The following is a 19,674-nucleotide window of genomic DNA, read 5'->3' on the forward strand; positions in this document are numbered from 1 at the left end:
CTGAGACCGGGTCCGTGAGGGTGGGAAGCCTGCCTAACCCCTACGTCAGGGGCAGCTAGGTGCGAACCTCTGCAGCTCCCCAGGCATTCTTCTTGCAGGAAGAAGGGTGCCAATGTCCTATGGGAGCAGAATGTCGCCCTGTGGCAGCCAGGGCCAGCCTAGGGCTAGCAGGGACAAAAGGGTCCAGAGGCCCTGTCAGTATGGGGGTCAGGCACGCAGGAGACCGGGGTGGGGTGAGGGCGAGGGGGGGGGACGTAGGGCTGGAGAAGCCAATCTCTCACCATAGCCGTCTTCACCCTCGGTCCGTTCCAGCAGGGTCGCCCCTTCAGCTACTGGCACGACGCTGGAAGAGGGACTTGGCGTGCGGGCGACCCTTGTGCTGGCGGGATGTAGGGGAGCTGGGCTGCCCTGATCCACCTTGCCTTCTGTGGGGGAGGCAGCAGTGCGGATGACCGGCACTGGCGCAGCTCGACCCCGGGAGAAACAGAGAGGTCTAGTGCGTCTCTGTTGTCCCTGATGTTCTGGAACAAAAAGAAAAGAAAAAAAGTAAAAATCAAAAATTAAAACAAGGAGAATCAGCCCTGCAGAGCAGGGAGTGTCTTGCCTCCTTGGACACTAAGCAAAAACTGGCAGTCTCTCTCTCCAGGCTGAGGGTATAGCTGTGGAGGAGGGGCTTAACAGTTTTCACTTAGTGTCACGCCTCCTATGGAGATGAGCTATACCCAAGGTCTTCTGTGTCCCCCAAGGAAACTGGGCGAGAAATGTAATTCCAAGATAATAGAAAATAAATAATAATAAGCAGATAACTAATCAGGACGGATCCGTTCGGCTCCGCACCGCCAGGCGGACACAAACGCTGCAAGCAGCGTTTTGGTGTCCGCCTCTAGAGCGGAATGGAGCCAAACTGATGCATTCTGAACGGATCCGCAGAGGAGCTACTGGACAACCAATACAGGTGGTTTACCAGTGAAAAGTCCATGATTGGCTGAATCAGAGTCTCCGATATTGTATATGGAGTCTAGTTTTAATTTACAATGGCCAAGAAGAAAAACATTGTATCTTAAGGCAGGGCTGTGGAGTCGGTAGATAAATTCCCCGACTCCGACTCCTCAGTTTTTTGTACTTCCGACTCCGAGACTCCTATGTATTTAATATGCAAATGGTTTTTTTTTTTTTTTTTTACATTCCTTGAAGTAAAGAAAGAAGTTCTTCTAAGCTCTTCTAGCAGAGAGAGGTAGTTGGGCAGAAGCTGCTGCCTTCTCCTTTGTGTGCCGATCTTCTGCTGAAGATAGGGCAGTGGGAGGATCCAGGAAGGGGCATTTATTTTAAAACATGATTTCCCTAGAAGAATCCCATAGTCATGTTTAAGATAACATTCTGAGTTTACAAGTTTTTATAGCCTTAGCTGAATGACAGCAGTTTTTCCAATGGTTTACAGCTTCAGTCTTGAACTATTGACCCTCCATTCCCTTCACTTATACAAGTGTCTCTAGTCCTGCAAAACACATATTTACTTAATCCCTTATCAGTGAGAGGCTAGGTAAACCATGGGCATTGTGTTCCCTGTAACATCAGAACACAACACAATGGAAAGTATATGTATTGCCACTCCTAATTGTGCATTGCGTGCCATATAGTGAAGCATATGAAAAGCATGCTTCTTCTCATCACTGAACGCGTTTGTTTTGCGGTTACGTGAGGCACTGCATGCATTGGCCTTTATTCTTACAGTAGAGAAGTCATTAATTATAACTTTTTATGAATTCGGACATTTAAACTTGCTTTTTTTTATTCCAATTTAAATTAAGTCTGAGTCGGTTAATTTTTTACCGACTCCGGGTACCCAAAATTGACTCCGACTCCACAGCCCTGTCTTAAGGGATCACTTGTATATAGGATACATACAGAGCCAATGCAAGCTAAATGAGCAGAACACTGAGGAGCACCGCTGCACCTTCTGTGCTTCGAGGGGAGGTTTAGGAACTCTTTAGTGACCTTTGTTCTGTCCCCACTTTTCATTGTTGTGAAGGTCCACAATGTCCATGGAATAGAGGGACAAGGCTTAGGCGCTGTAGGGCCTCTACTTTCACTAAGCCCATAGCAGTTGTTTGTATGTCATTGTCTGCTCATGTTGGGAACAGGTTCAGCTTTTGTCAAAGGTTTCCGTGTAAAGTACAACTGAATAAGCCCGCTTTCACACAGTCCGTGATTGTGAGCCAAAAACACAGAACAGGTACAAATCTTTCCATTGTACTTTATTTCCATGTAAGTCATTCCTGGATCACAATCATTGGTGGAAACCGCTGATCAAACAGATTGTGTGAAGGAGGCCGAAATGTCACATTCCTTGGACAAGAGGTTGTGAAGTTTATGCTTGTACACACTTTATATGCTGTAAAACCTATAGGTACGGTATGTTATCACACACATTTTACAGTAATAAAAAACCTTTTTGGAAATTATCAGGTCTGTTTTTTGTCTCTGTGGTTACACGTAGAATTAAGAACTACAGTACAATAATGATAGGAGTGCATTTTTATTAGGAAACCAACTCCAAAATCCATCAGACTATGCCCTCTTGCACATGGCTGTTCAATGCACAGGCACTATCCGTGCGGTGGCTGCTGCTATGGATCCAGATCCATTCAACTTGAATGGGTCCATGATCCGGCCACACCGCAAAAAAATAGAACATGTTTTATTTATTTTTTTGCAGTGCAGAGGCACGGACAGAAACATCACGGAAGCCCTCCATGCTTCCGTAGGGTTCCGTTTCCGCACCTTCTGGATTGCAGACCCATTTAAGTGAATGGGTCCCCATCTATGATGTGGTGACCACGTGGCCAGTGCCCACATATTTGGGACCCGCTGTTTGTGGGCTGCAAAAAGAGCACGGCCAGGCAACAGCCGTGTGCATGTGGCCCATGGCTGGACAGGCTCAAATGATTGAAGCTTGGTGATAAGTGAGCTTTCTCCACCGTTCCCTGCTCTCTTTATTTCTCATTCATATTATATTGGTAGCAATGTGCTGTAATTGCTCTTCACTCATGTGCTGTCTGTCAGGGTGTTATGTGATCTTTAGCCTTTGCACTCTTTCACAAGCAGAGTATGGGCTCATGCACATGACCGTTGGATTGTGGATCTGTAAAACACTGATACCAGCCGCGTGCATTCTGCATTTTTCGGAATGGCCAGCCCCTAATAAAACAGTCTTTATTCTTGGCCGTAATGCACACAGTCGTTTGTGTTTTTTTAAAGTGAGCGAGCAGAGACCAAAAAATACATTTGTGTGCATGAGCCTTATAAGCAATATCTGTAGGGGAAAGCTGGCATGCAACACTCATTGTCATTCTGTTCACAATGTGATAATAAAGGCATTTTCCACGATTGTGATATTGCTGGCCTATCCTCAGGATAGTGGCTGAGCTGCAATACCAAGCACAGCTACTATCCAATGGATGTGCTTGGTAAGCTGCAAGGAGTCCAAAGCCACCTCAAACAGCTGATGGGTGGGGATCCCATGTGTCAGACCATAAATATCCGAATCTTTTAAAACCTCTTTAAAGGGGTCATCCCACAAAAAGGTATTTATCACCTATTCATAGCATATGTGAGGAATATAGGATTGTGGAAGGGGGCTAGCACCTTGGACACTCCCCTTCCCTCCTGAGAACGAGTACGTGTATTCTTCAGCTAGAACATACATTTTTGTGGAATGTCCACATCTGTGTACAAACTTTTTGTTGATACCTTGGTTTTAGAAGAAGGCAATACACTAAGTATTTGGCTGAATGACAAGATACCCTCAATCAATCAGCCATCTTATGTAAGGTGCAGCTGAGATTTGTCCTACTGCTTTTTGTAGCCCCTCAGTTTTGGCTAACAGAATAGGTTATCACAGTCCCAGCCTTTATTGTTTCACTGCCTCAGTACAACTTATACCTTGGATTTAATTCAATTCAAATGATACCATATGTCTTTAATACAGTGCAGAAGGAAGAGTCATACAGCAGCACAAGAGTGTCTATGGCTATGTAATAGACTCTGGCTCCTCATACACATCAAATCCAGTAACCTTGTACAAAGTATGAAAGAAGACAGAAGAATTTGTATTGGGTATATAGTTACGGTATATTTGAAATCCACAAGGCAGTTCTGTAACCCCTACCCCAAACAGATTTAAAGTAGCACTATACTTTCGGTAAACTTTTGATATGTCAGAGACGTATCAAAAGTTTAGATCAGCGGGAGTCTGAGCGCCGAGACTCCCAGCAATCTCTGGAAGGAGGGGAGATAAGTGCTCTTAGCGTGCTCTCGCCTCGCTGCAGGACGGGAAGTGAGACGGACTCCAGAAAGTCTATGGGCCCCTCTCATGCAACGAGAAAAGACAGCTCATCCTCCCACTCGTTCTAGAGATTGGTGGGTTCTCAGCGCTTAGACACACACCCACCCCACCGCTGATAAACTTTTGATAGGTTCCTAGGTACAGTGCCACTTTTAGTGCATCTGTCAGCAGTTTTGTACCTGTTTGAAACTGGCTGACCTGTTGCATGTGCGCTTGGCAGCTGAAAGTGTTGGCCCCGTGTGCCTGCATCGCTGAGAACATTTTTTTAATATAAGCAAATAGGCCTCTAAGAACAAAGGGGACGTTACCTTTACCCTGGTTTCACACATGAGCGTTTCTCAAACGCGCGTTTCTATGCGCGTTTTTTTTTATAGTGAACGCGCATTTGGGTGATTGACAGCAGTGTTGTCCAAAGAGTCTATGGCCCAAACGCGCCAAAAAAAGCTCCTGTACTTGTTTGAGCTTCGGGCGTTTTACAGCGCGTTCAAACGCGCTGTAAAACGCGAAAATGTGAACCAGCCCCATAGGGAAGCATTGGTTTTCATGTGTTGCGCGTTTTACAGCGCGTAGGAACGCGCTGTAAAACGCTCAAGTGTGAACTTAGGGTTACACCTAGAAGCTCTGATCGCTCTAGAACTGCTGCGTCCTCTCCATTTTGATTGACAGGGCCAGTTGTGATGACATTTACACTGCCTGGTCCTGTCAAAGTGCAGAGGGCGCAGCAGTTGCAGAGACAGCTGAGCCTCTAGGTGTAATGGAAACACCCCAGTTGATCCTAGAGGCTCATTTGCATATATTAACACGGGCACATATGAACATGTGACCAACACAGGTGCCTTCAGCTGCCAAGTGCACATATTACAGGTCAACCAGTTTCATAGGTACAAATCTGCCGGACAGATGCCCTTAAAAGAGGCACTGTATCCTTTAAGTTTCACATTAAATAACAAAAATGCTACTACTGTGAAAACGCTGCATAGCAATTCACTTGAATTTCAACATTCAAACTTTTGATTTACAGCAGTCGCAAAACAATTTAGTTGTCTCAACATAAACATATAAAAATATAAACTAAAATTAGAACATTAATAGTATATTACAAACAGTCATAAATAATTATTCTCAACTTTACATTACTGTATAAGAATACTTATGAAATGGAACAAAGGGAAGATGATTATGCCCCCTCCTGGAAATGTAAGCCATCTTGTGGCAAGGAGCGACAATCACATGGCATTGGTGTCTTTCATATTCCCATCAGATTACATTTGCAGCTCTCTTGGCACACTGGGTAGGTTTGCTGTAGTCTGATCAATGTCTCTCATAAGATAGGGGTGGGCTTACAATAGCAATATTATACCACTGACCCTTAAATGGTTCCAGATGTTAGGACTGAGAGGCGACTTGGTAATTCAGCTTAAAAAAAGGATTAAAGGGAGTCTTTCACCTAAACTTACCATTATAGAACACTAAAACCATGATCTGCATTATAGTCCCCATATTGGAATGCTACTTACCGTCTGTCGCTTATTTTTTATTCAATATGTTAATTAGGTTCTGAAGGTGCCCAGGGGGAGGCGTTCATACGGCCGGTGCCCAGGCCCCTCGTCGCTTTTCATATGAAACCCCTCCCCTTTCATCCCTTTGGCCCACCCTAGGTTCCTCAGAAATCCAGCGCCATTCAGAAGATTCACTGCGCCTGTGCACTTCATTTCCCAATATAGGCAGAGGTACAAAGCTGGCTAGATGTACGGGCCGGCACATGCACATTAAACGCTCTTGTGCATTGTCCCTTAATGGGTAATGAATAGTGCAGGCGCTGTGAATCTTGTGAACGGCGGTGGCACTGGATTTATGAAGAACCTATGGCGGGCCAGAGGGGGTGAAAGGGGAGGGGTTCATAAGAAAAGTAACGAGGGGCCTAGGCACTGGCCGCATGAACGCCGCCCCTGGGCACCTTCAGAACCAAATTAACATATTGAATAAAAGTGCTTTTTACCGAAAATAAGCGACAGACAGCTATATGGTCAGTATCATTCCAATATGGGGACTGTAATGCAGATCATGGTGTTAGTGTTCTTTAATGGTCAGTTTAGGTGAAAGACTCAATTTAATGGCAAGTTAAAAGGCTACTGTCGGTTCAGTCTATGTGAGCTTCTTCATGAAATTCAGCTTCAGGTAGGCGATTGTGAGGAATATCAGGGTCATGATAGCCATTGCTAAGTGGTTCTGCCACAAGCCCCAGGGGCTGTAGTCAATTCCTTGATTGTAAAGATAGCCCTCTCCTGTGGTCCTGAAGAAGAGTAGACAGAAAGCACAATTACACAAGAACTGACCTGAGAAGGTTCATAGACAATATTATGTCAATCGGTGAAACATGTTGAGGCGGCTCTGTCCTAGCAGATTTAAATCCAAATCTTGCTATTAAAAAAAAAAGCAGTGGGAGCGTACTGCAGACACTTCCCACTGGTAATAACCTACTGTGAATATAGACGAGCAGTGCAATGCAATGCTGCATACCTAAAAGTGCTGATAACACAAGTCTAGCCGTTCACATATTGTATGAAATATAGTAACAGCTGTACGCTGCATGGACACTAGGCTTACGAGCCTAGTGATTCAAGTCATACTTGCATAGCCTTCAAGCAACCAGGTGCCATAGATGACATTTGAAATGCAGTAACAATATTATAAATTATATATATACACACACACAGTACAGACCAAAAGTTTGGACACACCTTCTCATTCAAAGAGTTTTCTTTATTTTCATGACTATGAAAATTGTAGATTCACACTGAAGGCATCAAAACTATGAATTAACACATGTGGAATTATATACATAAAAAAAGTATGAAACAACTGAAAATATGTCATATTCTAGGTTCTTCAAAGTAGCCACCTTTTGCTTTGATTACTGCTTTGCACACTCTTGGCATTCTCTTGATGAGCTTCAAGAGGTAGTCACCTGAAATGGTCTTCCAACAGTATTGAAGGAGTTCCCAGAGATGCTTAGCACTTGTTGGCCCTTTTGCCTTCACTCTGCGGTCCAGCTCACCCCAAACCATCTCGATTGGGTTCAGGTCCGGTGACTGTGGAGGCCAGGTCATCTGGCGCAGAACCCCATCACTCTCCTTTATGGTCAAATAGCCCTTACACAGCCTGGAGGTGTGTTTGGGGTCATTGTCCTGTTGAACAAAATAAATGAGGGTCCAACTAAACGCAAAATGGATGGAATAGCATGCCGCTGCAAGATGCCGTGGTAGCCATGCTGGTTCAGTATGCCTTCAATTTTGAATAAATCCCCAACAGTGTCAGCAGCAAAGCACCCCCACACCATCACACCTCCTCCTCCATGCTTCACGGTGGGAACCAGGCATGTAGAGTCCATCCGTTCACCTTTTCTGCGTCGCATAAAGATACGGTGGTTGGAACCAAAGAGCTCAAATTTGGACTCGTCAGACCAAAGCACAGATTTCCACTGGTCTAATGTCCATTCCTTGTGTTCTTTAGCCCAAACAAGTCTCTTCTGCTTGTTGCCTGTCCTTAGCAGTGGTTTCCTAGCAGATATTCTACCATGAAGGCCTGATTCACACAGTCTCCTCTTAACAGTTGTTCTAGAGATGTGTCTGCTGCTAGAACTCTGAGGCTGGTGACTCGGAGGAACTTATCCTCCGCAGCAGAGGTGACTCTTGGTCTTCCTTTCCTGGGGCGGTCCACACGTGAGCCAGTTTCTTTGTAGTGCTTGATGGTTTTTGTGACTGCACTTGGGGACACTTTCAAAGTTTTCCCAATTTTTCAGACTGACTGACCTTCATTTCTTAAAGAAATGATGGCCACTCATTTTTCTTTACTTAGAATTTGTATTATGGCAAGAAAAAAGCAGCTAACAGTCTATTCAGTAGGACTATCAGCTGTGTATCCACCTGACTTCTCCACAACGCAACTGATGGTCCCAACGCCATTTATAAAAAGGCAAGAAATCCCACTTATTAAACCTGACAGGGCACACCTGTGAAGTGAAAACCATTTCAGGTGACTACTTCTTGAAGCTCATCAAGAGAATGCCAAGAGTGTGCAAAGCAGTAATCAAAGCAAAAAGGTGGCTACTTTGAAGAACCTAGAATATGACATTTTCCGTTGTTTCACACTTTTTTTTAATGTATATAATTCCACGTGTAAATTCATAGTCATGAAAATAAAGAAAATTCTTTGAATGAGAAGGTGTGTCCAAACTTTTGGTCTGTACTGTATATATATTAAATATATAAATATTTATATCATTATTATACTATACATGCATAGTAATGGAGTGCTGCAGAATTACTGGGCTTGGGCTCTAGACCTTTTTTTTTACAGCCAGTGAATAGCAACAGTCCAAAAATAGGACATGTCCTATTTTGGGCAATGGTTCTGAAAATGGCCATCACGCTGCAGTTTTTCACTCTCATATGAAAAGCTTTAGCGGAATTTATTCCATTACCCATTGGGGGATCAGCATGTAAAATGCATTACCTAACACGCATGCATCCTCATGGAAACCTGCCAGTCATAAACAGGAGGTGGGGAAGGGTTGGGTCAGCGAGTTTCATCTGGCATATCCCCATTCCAGTGCTGGCGCACACTGCGAGAATCGGCCCGTCAGTACGTTACCCCTTTTTGGCCTTACTGAACAGTTGTTTTTCTTCCTTTTTTCATAGTCGTGTTCCAAGAGCTATATCTTTTAAAAAATTTATTTCCGTCGATACAGCTGTACGAGTGCTTGTTTTTTGCGGGAAAATTTGTTTTTAATGGCGCCATTTTGGGGTACATAACTTTCTGATTAACTTTTAGTAACTCTTTCTGGGAGGGAGATGGGAAAAACAGCAATACTGCCACTGTGTTTTTACGTTCTAAATTTTCCGGCATAAATAACATAACTTTATTATCAGGGTCAGTACAATTACAGTAATACCAAATACATGAGTTTTAACTTTTTTGCAATAAAACCACCTTCCCACGACCCATAACTTTTTTTAATTTTTTTTTCTATGGCGTTGTGTGAGGGCTTGATTTTTGCATGTCAACTTGTATATTTCATTGGTATCATTTTGGAGTAAATGACGCTTTTTAATCGCTAGTTAATTACGTTTTTTTGGTGGCAACTAAGAATAAATTAGCAATTCTGTTTTGGTTTTTTTTTGGTTTTTTTTAAGGCGTTCACCATAGGGGATAATTTACGTGATATTTATGTAGTCCGGGTCGTAACTGATGCGGCAATACCAAACATATGGGGGAGATTTTGTTTTGCAATTTCTTTCATTGAAAAGTGTGAATTTTTTTATATAATGAATGTGTTTTTTTCTTTTTACCACTTAATAGTCCCACAAGGGGACTATAACAGACAGGATTTTGATTGCTTTTAAAATGCACTGCACTATCCCCACTAAGCCTTCACACACATCAGCACCCCGCAATCGCATTTGCGGGGTGTGGGTGGGAGACGTTTGCTCCCTCTGTCAGCACTTTATATGCGACATTGCCCGCGGCATGTAAAGTGTTAAACAGGTCGGATCGGCAGTCCTGGTTGTAAGAGCAGGGCCCCCGCAGCAGGGGGATGCCGTAAAAACACGTATGGGTGGTCACTACGGGGTTAAAAGTATTTAAATGAATGCTTGCCAAAAAATGACAGCCTGCCGAAATCAGTGGGTCTGTGACTATATTATGCTGCCATCAGCAAGGGCAGCATAGTAGAGGTGCCATGTTCCCTTTATGGCTGTTTGTGGATTCAGTTTTGGGTCCACCAGGATTCCACCATGAGGTCTGTGCTTTTGACGGGAAGAATAGTGCTGCATACTGCACAAATCTTTCCATCAAGTATGGAATCTACGACAGAGCCTCCTAACAGAGTTCCCAACTTTGTGAGCATGGGTCTACTGTAATTTTCTTTCTTTGTGCCAAAAATGCTAAATATTCAGTCCATGGGACTGTTTAACCTTTAAATCTATGCAGCAGGAAAGTGCTGTAAACCTCTTATCTCTCTTCAGCAAATGCCATTTATCATGTAGTTAATACATGGCACTTACTAATGTATTGTGGTTGTGCTTTCACACTATAAGAAGTGCTGGCCTATGCATACTCCTGCGGTCCCAGCCAACAGAAAGGCACCTTTTCCTATAGTGTGCAAGCACGACCACTGTTGCTGGATTACAGGGCGGTCGTAACCATGGAAATTAGCAGTGTATAAAGTCAAACCAGAAAAGGAGGCAATATGGACAATCACAATACATTAGTAATTGGCTTGTATTAACTTTCTCTACACAAGTGCCATTTGCTAAAGTGAGACAACCCCTTTATTGAGAAATGTATCAACATAAGTACAGTATGCCCCTTTTCCGGTGAACAGCACAAGCAAATTTCTGCATTAACTGCATTTTGGCAAAAAGAAAAAAATTGCAACTAGTGTTAAGCGAATCAAAATCCACAAAGTGCTTTGCGGTAGCAAATAGATTTTCCCTGAAATGGTGTAAAAAACAAAAAAAAAATCATACCTCCTAATACTGATTGAAGATCTCACACGAAATCCAGTGCACGATGACTTATGACATCACCACGCTGGCTGACGTGATGACATCACAGGTCGCGTAAGATTTCGCACCAGATCTTCAATCAAGATGGAGGCGTGAGCAAATGGAGGAGGCAAGTATGATGTAATGTTTTAGTTTTTATTCTATTTTACAGTGTATTATTACTGTCAGATGCCGCAATCAGCTATGAATCCGGCATCTGAGGGGTACAATGATGGGGAGCGGCACAATTGTAGCTACTTACAAAGTAATGCTCTTTGTGATGAAGTACCGTAATTCGTCACAAAGCAAATGTTTTTTTTAAATTAGATAACGCAGCAATTTTTGAATATCTCTAATTGCAACTTTTTTTAATGTTATGCTGCTCTTCCCACGTTAGAAAAAAGTGGGCAGGATACAGCTGGAGGTGGCCACCCACAGCCCAGCAGATATAATTTTTTTTTATTAAATTTAGTTTTCTCCAGAAACTGGTGTAAAGTATAATGTAAATCTACAGCTCGAAGCTGCCATAGATTTGTTTTCCTAGAGCTGGTATCGGAAGATAAACCAAATTTAAGAGGACTGCATATCTTAGGCTACTTTCACACTTGCCGTCAGAGCGGATCCGTCTGGGGTCTGCCCAGACGGATCCTCTCATATAATGCAGACGATGGGATCCGTTCAGACTTTACATTGAAAGTCAATGGGGGACGGATCAGTTTGAAAATTGAGCCATATAGCGTCAAATTCAAACGGATCCGTCCCCATTGACTTACATTGTAAGTCTGGACGGATCCGTTTGCCTCCGCACGGCCAGGCGGACACCCGAACGCTGCAAGCAGTGTTCAGGTATCCGCCTGCTGAGCGGAGCGGAGGCTGAACGCTGCCAGACTGATGCATTCTGAGCGGATCCGCATCCACTCAGAATGCATTAGGGCTGGACGGATGTGTTCAGGGCCGCTCGTGAGAGCCTTTAAACGGAACTCACAAGCGGAGCCCCGAACGCTAGTGTGAAAGTAGCCTAAGTAAATTTGGTTCATGTTACACCAGTGCACATCTTAAGATGGACAATGAAATAACAGCCCTAGTAAGTTCTCCCAATGTTTTTTTTTTTTTTATCCACTTCCACAGAAATCTGTGTAATCTACTTAGCTTTATGTTATCTGGAAGATCTGGTACATACAGTACATAGCACTTTTTATGGAATAACTACCATTACTTCATATAGAAACAGGGGCACTTACAAGAGAAGAGGGCTGCTTGCATTGCACGTATACTCTGTGATATTTCTGCAGAAAACTAGCCCTGGAAATTCATTTGCTTGCAGAGCCTGGTGAGAGACAGAAAGAAAAAAAGAAAAAAAGAAAAAAAAAATCTATTATTTCTCCAATATATATACTCCTTAGCTAATTTTGACTAAATGAGCACACAAATACTACAGCACCTGAACCACCAGATGGCAGCAAAGAGCACAGGACATTGAAAAAAAGATATACCGTAGCTTGCCTTTATAAAACCATTTAGTAGATTTGTTACATTTAGGATAGGACCACATGACGGCAGAATTTAAAGGGTAAAATCTGCAACATAAATTTTCATGAGATCGGTCGAAAAAATCTGTACCACTGGTCAATTCCTGTTGTGGATTCCTTATGCAGCGTGTAGATGAGATTTGTTTAAATCTCACCCATTTTGGTGGTACAGTAAAACATATGCAATTCCACTGTGTGTGGCTGTACCCAAATATAGATTTTTATTTTATTTTTTATAATGGCTTATACCTATTCATTAATTAAGCCCTCATGCACATGCGGTCCGCAAAATATGGATACCGTCCATGTTACATACGCAATTTTTGTGGACTCATTGACTTCTATGGGTCCTGTGTTCTGCATTTTGCTGCCAAGTATAGGACATGTTCTATCTTTTTTGCAGAATGGATATATGGATGCAGAAAGCACACGCATCATCCAAAATGCAGACCATGGACCTATTGAAAAGGTCCTAAAAAAAAAAAAAGTATGGCACCCAGACCGCATAACAAAGTCTATGTTGGATGGTGAGAGTAGTTCTTAAAATATGCAAATAGCAAGTTATATTGGATGAGCTGGCCTAATCTATATAGGGTACAGAGAACTGGGACCCTCAGGGAATCCTTACAATGTGTTAGGCATCTAAAGCCTCATGCACATGGCCATATGTATTGTGTGGTCTGTAAAACGTGGATCTGAAAATCTGTGCGATATCTGCGTTTCAGCCGTGGACCACAAAATGCATATGGTTGTGTGCATGAGGCCTAACTAAAATCTAAGCACCCAACATACAAACATCTGAGGACCTTAAAAATAAGTATGGATTCAGTTTTATGCAAATAAACTGTATCTTACACATGAAGAATCGTTGCTCCTTCGCGATTCGCCGAACATATGGCGATATTCGCACCCGCCATATTATTTTACATTGTAAAGAACGAATAATATACTTTCTATAGTTGCTATAGTAGGCCGCGCCTATTTTGCGCATGCGCAAAAAATTACATTGTCGATATTTTGCTTTGAAAAAAATAATGAATGGAGATCGCAAATTCGAATAATACTTCTGGTTATGTCAGTGTCCATGTTGTGGGACTATTTGTGCACTTCTAGTAATTATTTGGTGGCTGCAAATATGACCTGAAGGTTTTTCAGGTTCGCCTGCCATTCAAGTCTACGGGGCCTGCTGCGGACACATGGTTCGCGAACATTTGAGCGCGAACGCGCATTCGCAAACCATCCTGGCCAATGTTCGTTCATCACTACAGAACATACTGTAAGAAAATGAAAAATTAGGAAAAGAAGTGATATCTAAAGAAGGTATGCTGATCATTTAAAATGTGACTTACAGTCAGACCATATCGAGGAATGCTGAAGTACTTGAGCCAAGACAGCCAACTCATAATGGAGGTTACGTTCACCAGTAAGCCTGAAAATATCTAAAAGCAGATAGTCAAGTTAACTAGTGGTATGGTTGTAATACAGCACAATATATTGATTTTAAACTTTTCTGCCTTCATACATACTCAGTTTGGTAGTTAGAGGATATGTACTATATGTACACACTGGCAACTGATCAATGGGTTCACATTTTAAGAACTTAAAATCATCTGAATTCCGTATGAATTGAGCATGATGTACATACTGTATTATTCACAATTAGGGATAAGCAAACTTGTGTTTTCAAGTTCAGCGTACAAGGTCCGGATTATCTTAGAATTCCGTTATGGATTCCCCCTACCACGGACCATAAATTATATTATAGTGGAATCCATAACGGAATTCTTAGCTAACCCGAACCTTGTACGCTCAACTTGAAAACACAAGTTCGCTCATTCCCCATTCACAATAAATAGCTTAAAGTTCTCAAGAAGGAAAAACATTTAATGTGCTGTACTCACAATCATGAAGACAAAGCTTATGGTCATAAGAAGATTAGCGACAGCAACCACATCCTGACCAGCTGCAATGGCTAAAGCCATGGCGGTAGCGGTGTAGGAAATCAACATCAAGGTGAACATCATGGTGAAGAAACATCCTGCTGTAGGCTTGAAACCTAAAATGTAGAAAGCCAATATAGAAAATAAAGTTACTCTGAACTCGACTGTCCATTGAGGTAACACTGATATTTCTCTATATATGCACTTCTCAGGTCCTCTGGGATTCTTGGAGAAAATGAGCTAAAGCACGCCGATTAGAGCCGGTGACGTCACCGAACACACTGCCAGGCGGAAGCCTCCGCCCAGCAGTGTGTTATTGTAAACAAAAGAGCCCTTGCCCTGCGCGATCTGAAGGAGATTCCAACAATAAAAATGTAACAAAAGCATGATGCTGGAAACAGGATGCAAAAGTATAAATCCATAAAGCTTGCAACATAAAAACAACTAATTGGTAAAAGATATCAAAACAGAATGCCATTGCATAATGATTGAGCTTATAAAATGTCACACTATCATCTGCTGCTCAGGTTTACCTAAACTACCGCTAAGGCTACATGCTTGTTTCAGTGTCCGTTCAGTTTTTTTTTGCGGATAGGATGTGGACCCATTCATGTCAATGGGTCCGCAAAAATGCGGACAGCACACCGTGTGCTGTCCGCATCAGTATGTCTATTCCGTAGCCACGCCAAAAAAATAGAACACGTCCTATTCTTGTGTGTTTTAGGCATTGTTACATTGGATCTGCAGAAAATAAAAATGATGGCATACGAATGTCATCCTTTTTTTTGGGCGGATCTGCAATTTGTGGACTGCAAAACCCATACGGTCCTGTGCATGTAGCCTTAGGCTCCATTCAGACGTCCATAAGTGTTTTGCGGATTCACAAAACACATACACCGGCAATTGCACATTGCCGGCACTAATAGAATATGCCTATTCTTGTCCGCAATTGCAGACACGAATAGGACATGTTCTACGTGGGCCAGAAAACCTCCCAGATAACATAAAGAACAAAAAAAAAAAAACATTCTGTGCTAAAGGAAGCTGGAGGGAAACATTTCAACCTTCTGCTGCCACTTTCCCTTGCAGAGGGCTTGATAAACTTCTCCATTGTATCCAGTCCGTTTGTTTCATGCATTTGTATATTGATTCTTTTGCCTTGGACCAATACCAATAACTCCAAAGTTTCTACTTTTATTGACAGCTAACAGGAAATTGTTCAGCAGCTGGATTCACAAGATAGAATCTGGAATAACGTAAGATGAAGTGCTTTCTTTGCAGCCACTTATTGCATTAAAGGGAACCTGTCACCGGGATTTTGTGTATAGAGCTGAGGACATGGGTTGCTAGATGGCCGCTAGCACATCCACAATATCCAGTCCCCATAGCTCTGTGTGCTTTTATTGTGTAAAAAAACCTATTTGATACATATGCAAATTAACCTGAGATGAGTCCTGTCCCTGACTCATCTATTTGATACATATGCAAATTAACCTGAGATGAGTCAGGGACAGGACTCATCTCAGGTTAATTTGCATATGTATCAAATAGTTTTTTTTTACACAATAAAAGCACACAGAGCTATTTGATACATATGCAAATTAACCTGAGATGAGTCCTGTCCCTGACTCATCTCAGGTTAATTTGCATATGTATCAAATAGATGAGTCAGGGACAGGACTCATCTCAGGTTAATTTGCATATGTATCAAATAGGTTTTTTTACACAATAAAAGCACACAGAGCTATAGGGACTGGGTATTGCGGACGTGCTAGCGGCCATCTAGCAACCCATGTCCTCAGCTCTATACACAAAATCCCGGTGACAGGTTCCCTTTAAGTGAACGGCAACTGGCTTAACTAATTAGATTTTTCTCAGGAAGCCAATCTCACCAATTGTAACCGGTCTGATGGTCCTCCAGTGACTGTAAAGTCAGAGAATCACAGATTGGATAGAATTGATAGAACAAATTTTAAAGGGAACCTGTCATCACCTTTGTGCTGCCCATACTAACGGCAGAATAAAGTAGAGACAGGTGAGTTGATTTCAGTGGTCTGTCATTTATAAGTAAGTGGTTGCCGAGAACCAACATCACAATCATTGCAGACTGGGCCTGGAAAAGAGTCACGGCCACCTGAGAAGAGTCATGGTTATTCATAAATTCCTGTTCTCCCTGCCCACCTGCTGATTGACAGTCTCCTACTGTACCTAGTTTTCTCTAGGAGAGAACTGACAATCATCAGAGAGCAGGAGATTATGAATGACCGTGACTCTTCTCAGGTAGATTTTACATTTTTTTAAGGCCTGGGCTGCAATGGTTATGATGCTGGTTCTCGGCAACCACTTACTTTTAGCTTATAAATGACACCGCTGACATCAGCATTTCTGTCACTATTTTATGCTGCCCTCAGTGAGATCAGCATAAAGTTGATGACAGGTTCCCTTTAACTTCAAGCAAACATACAGAAACAATTATGGCATTTTGCAGTACACTTACCAATCATGAAATAGATAATGCATGTAAAAATAATGCTTGGCATTGTCCTCATGGGAAGCATATCTGCAAACAGCTTGGAGATGAAGTATGCGGACAGTCTGTAGTATCCACTGATGTACTCATGTCTGAAAGAAATCATTTAAATAATCATTAGCCGGACCTGCCTGAAAATGACCTGAATAAAACAAGCTACCCTCTAAGCTGGCTCATATAGAACCAAAGATTAGGTAATAAGTTTATTTTATGGCCTAGGCCAGGGATGGCCAAACTAAGGCTTCCAGTTGTTGCAAAAATACAACTATCTACAGCAGGGTATGGTGGGAGTTGTAGTTTTACAACAGCTGGAGAGCTGCAGGTTGGCAATGCCTGGACTAGGCGTTGAGGACCATGTATACAATGTTCAAGTAAACAAGGCTGGTAACAACTGAATGGTCAACAATCAACCAATAGAGGAAGCAAATCTGGTCCTGCAGTTGGAAAGTATTACTACATGCCAGCCACTCAAACAAATGACTGACAATGCCACTCTGAGATTCTTCTCTCTGGGAGCCTCTTCCGATATCCACATGTCCCTTAGAGATAAGGATATTATAATGTACTAATATGTACTGCTCTGTTTCTCCAGGTTTATAGGTCATCTTAAGGCTACATGCACACGACAGTGTGTGTTTTGCGGGTCCCGCAAAAAAAACGGATGACATTCCGTATGGCATCCGTTTTTTTTGCGGATCCGTTTTTTTTGCGGATCTATTGTAATAATGCCTATCCTTGTCCGCAAACTAGAAAAAAATAGGACACGCACTATTTTTTTAGCGGAGCAACGGAACGGACATACTGATGCGGACAGCACACGGTGTGCTGTCCGTGTTTTTTGCGGACCCATTGAAATGAATGGGTCCGCATCCTATCCGCAAAAAAAATGGATCGGACACTGAAACAAAATATGGTCGTGTGCATGTAGCCTAACACTGGGTTTATCACGAAAAATAGCTTCTAAAAGGGAATTCATTATGATCAGAGTCCACAGTATATAACCAGCAAGTGCTAGATCATCATCGTTCTATGGTCATTTTTTTAAAATGATACCCACATGAATATTTTCTTCTCCACGATGAAGAGCTCAATGGCAGATACACTGCTGAAACACTGGTTTGTGGTTATGAAGAACAAGGATCCAACTCTGTGAAGAAAGCACAGGTTTTATCTGAGAGAGTCTCCTTCCTTACAGATTATTTAGAAATAATGTGATGCCTTGCCTTTTACCACTTTCTATCGATAACCGATCTTATGCACTGACCTGTTTTGGATTCCGTTCTCATCATCTTTTACACCAAAGAAGATGGCTCCAACAATGAGCGCAAGAATAAGACTAACCATTATCTGCGAGAGGGAAAATGTATATATATTTTATGAAGCTGTGGGTACATTCTGTCACATAAACAATTATGACCATTTCCTTCTCCATATTGACCAAAAGCATAGAATATCAGCTCATGTAACAGTCTAAGGAGGAGTCATTTTCCACAATTCTATTCTCCTAACAAACCTTCACATTTTGGTTTTAATACAAAAATGGCAAAACTGAAAAGATGTTTAGTAGAAGAAATAACAGAAGTGTGAAGTAGTTTTACTTTAAAAAGGAGTTGGCCGGAAGTCAAGAGTTTCCCACAAAGGGTCAGTTCGGTGTTCAAAAACAAAATAAACAATATACTCACTTTACCAATCCCCTGCTGCTTCCGTTCCAGTGCTTCCAAGCTCCCCCACTGGCGTCTGCCTCCAGTCCGTTTTGACACACAGGAAATGACCACACAGCCAATCACAAGCTCAGGCGTGTCACCACTGCTGCTGGCGATTCATTGAGTGGTCCTTTCCTACATGTTGAGAGGAACAGGAGCATCAGGGATCGGTAAGGTGAGTAGTACTTCTTTCATTTATTGATTTTTTACACCAATCTGAGTCTTTTGTAGGAATCCTAACCTACGGCAACCCCTTTAATGGCATCAACCTGCATTTCGCACACAAATGAGCGAGATGTTGTCAGAGCTACACCCTCTGTTTTTCTCATACCTCAAGATTATGTTGTCCAACATTTTTTAAAGTGATGACGTATCCTCAAGATGGGCCATGACTACCGGTAGCTGATTGGCAGAGGTCCTATTAAAGTGAATGGGAACAGCGCTGCAGTTGTGAGTACTGTCCACTACAATGCTGACTGTGCTGTGTAGTTCCAGTGATGGAGCTATATAAAACAGCCGATAGGCGAGGGTGCAGAGTGTCTGACTCTGAGGATAGGCCATTATAAAAAAAAAGTTGAACAACCTCTTTAACAAATATATATAATTGAAGGATAATCCTGGACATCCTGTATAGTTATTTACAGCAACCTAAGAAAGTTCTCCAAAGCATCAAAGAACATACATTATGCACTTTAAGGATTTTATTTTCAGCACTGCTGAGGCAGGTTTGCAAGCTCTTGAATAGCAAAATTTGGAAACAATACTGTGAAAATCCTACAAAACGCTTAAACTCTTAATGAAAATGGCTCACAGCAAAGCATTGTCTATATGTGATCAAGTGGCAATGATACAGAGGAACTAGTAAGGAGATTAGGAGATTATATTAAACGCTTTGACCTTTTCTGCCAATTCCATCGTACAAAGGTGGATAAAATATTTTCAAATGATTGGTATCAGGCTGATCACTTAAGTGGAAGCTGTAAAGATGCATTAGCTCCTAATGCTATAATCGCTGCAGATAAGGGGACTGTATTACTAAGAACCCACCAAAAAGATCAAGGGGCACAGATTACTTAGCT

At 42.2% G+C, this 19,674-nt stretch overlaps 1 protein-coding gene across 3 annotated transcripts in view; it reads right to left on the bottom strand.

Moving 5' to 3' along the window:
• Nucleotides 1-5,930: 5,930 nt before the first annotated feature.
• ABCG2 (ATP binding cassette subfamily G member 2 (Junior blood group)) overlaps nt 5,931-19,674 on the bottom strand; it is a 217,783-nt gene continuing 204,039 nt past the window's right edge. For 2 of the 3 annotated variants that reach the window (XM_044303257.1, XM_044303266.1), the window contains exons 12-18: nt 18,157-18,239; nt 17,950-18,039; nt 16,860-16,984; nt 14,324-14,478; nt 13,772-13,861; nt 12,135-12,220; nt 5,931-6,638 (exon numbers count right to left, since the gene is read on the bottom strand). In XM_044303257.1, the coding sequence (XP_044159192.1) occupies nt 6,491-6,638; nt 12,135-12,220; nt 13,772-13,861; nt 14,324-14,478; nt 16,860-16,984; nt 17,950-18,039; nt 18,157-18,239 (777 nt within the window). In that variant the 3' untranslated portion in view covers nt 5,931-6,490. The remainder of the gene's footprint in view (nt 6,639-12,134; nt 12,221-13,771; nt 13,862-14,323; nt 14,479-16,859; nt 16,985-17,949; nt 18,040-18,156; nt 18,240-19,674) is intronic. The other variant, XM_044303273.1, reaches the window with a different exon arrangement.

The sequence above is a fragment of the Bufo gargarizans genome, chromosome 1 (genome assembly GCF_014858855.1).
Source record: "Bufo gargarizans isolate SCDJY-AF-19 chromosome 1, ASM1485885v1, whole genome shotgun sequence".
Classification (NCBI taxonomy): Eukaryota; Metazoa; Chordata; class Amphibia; order Anura; family Bufonidae; genus Bufo; species Bufo gargarizans.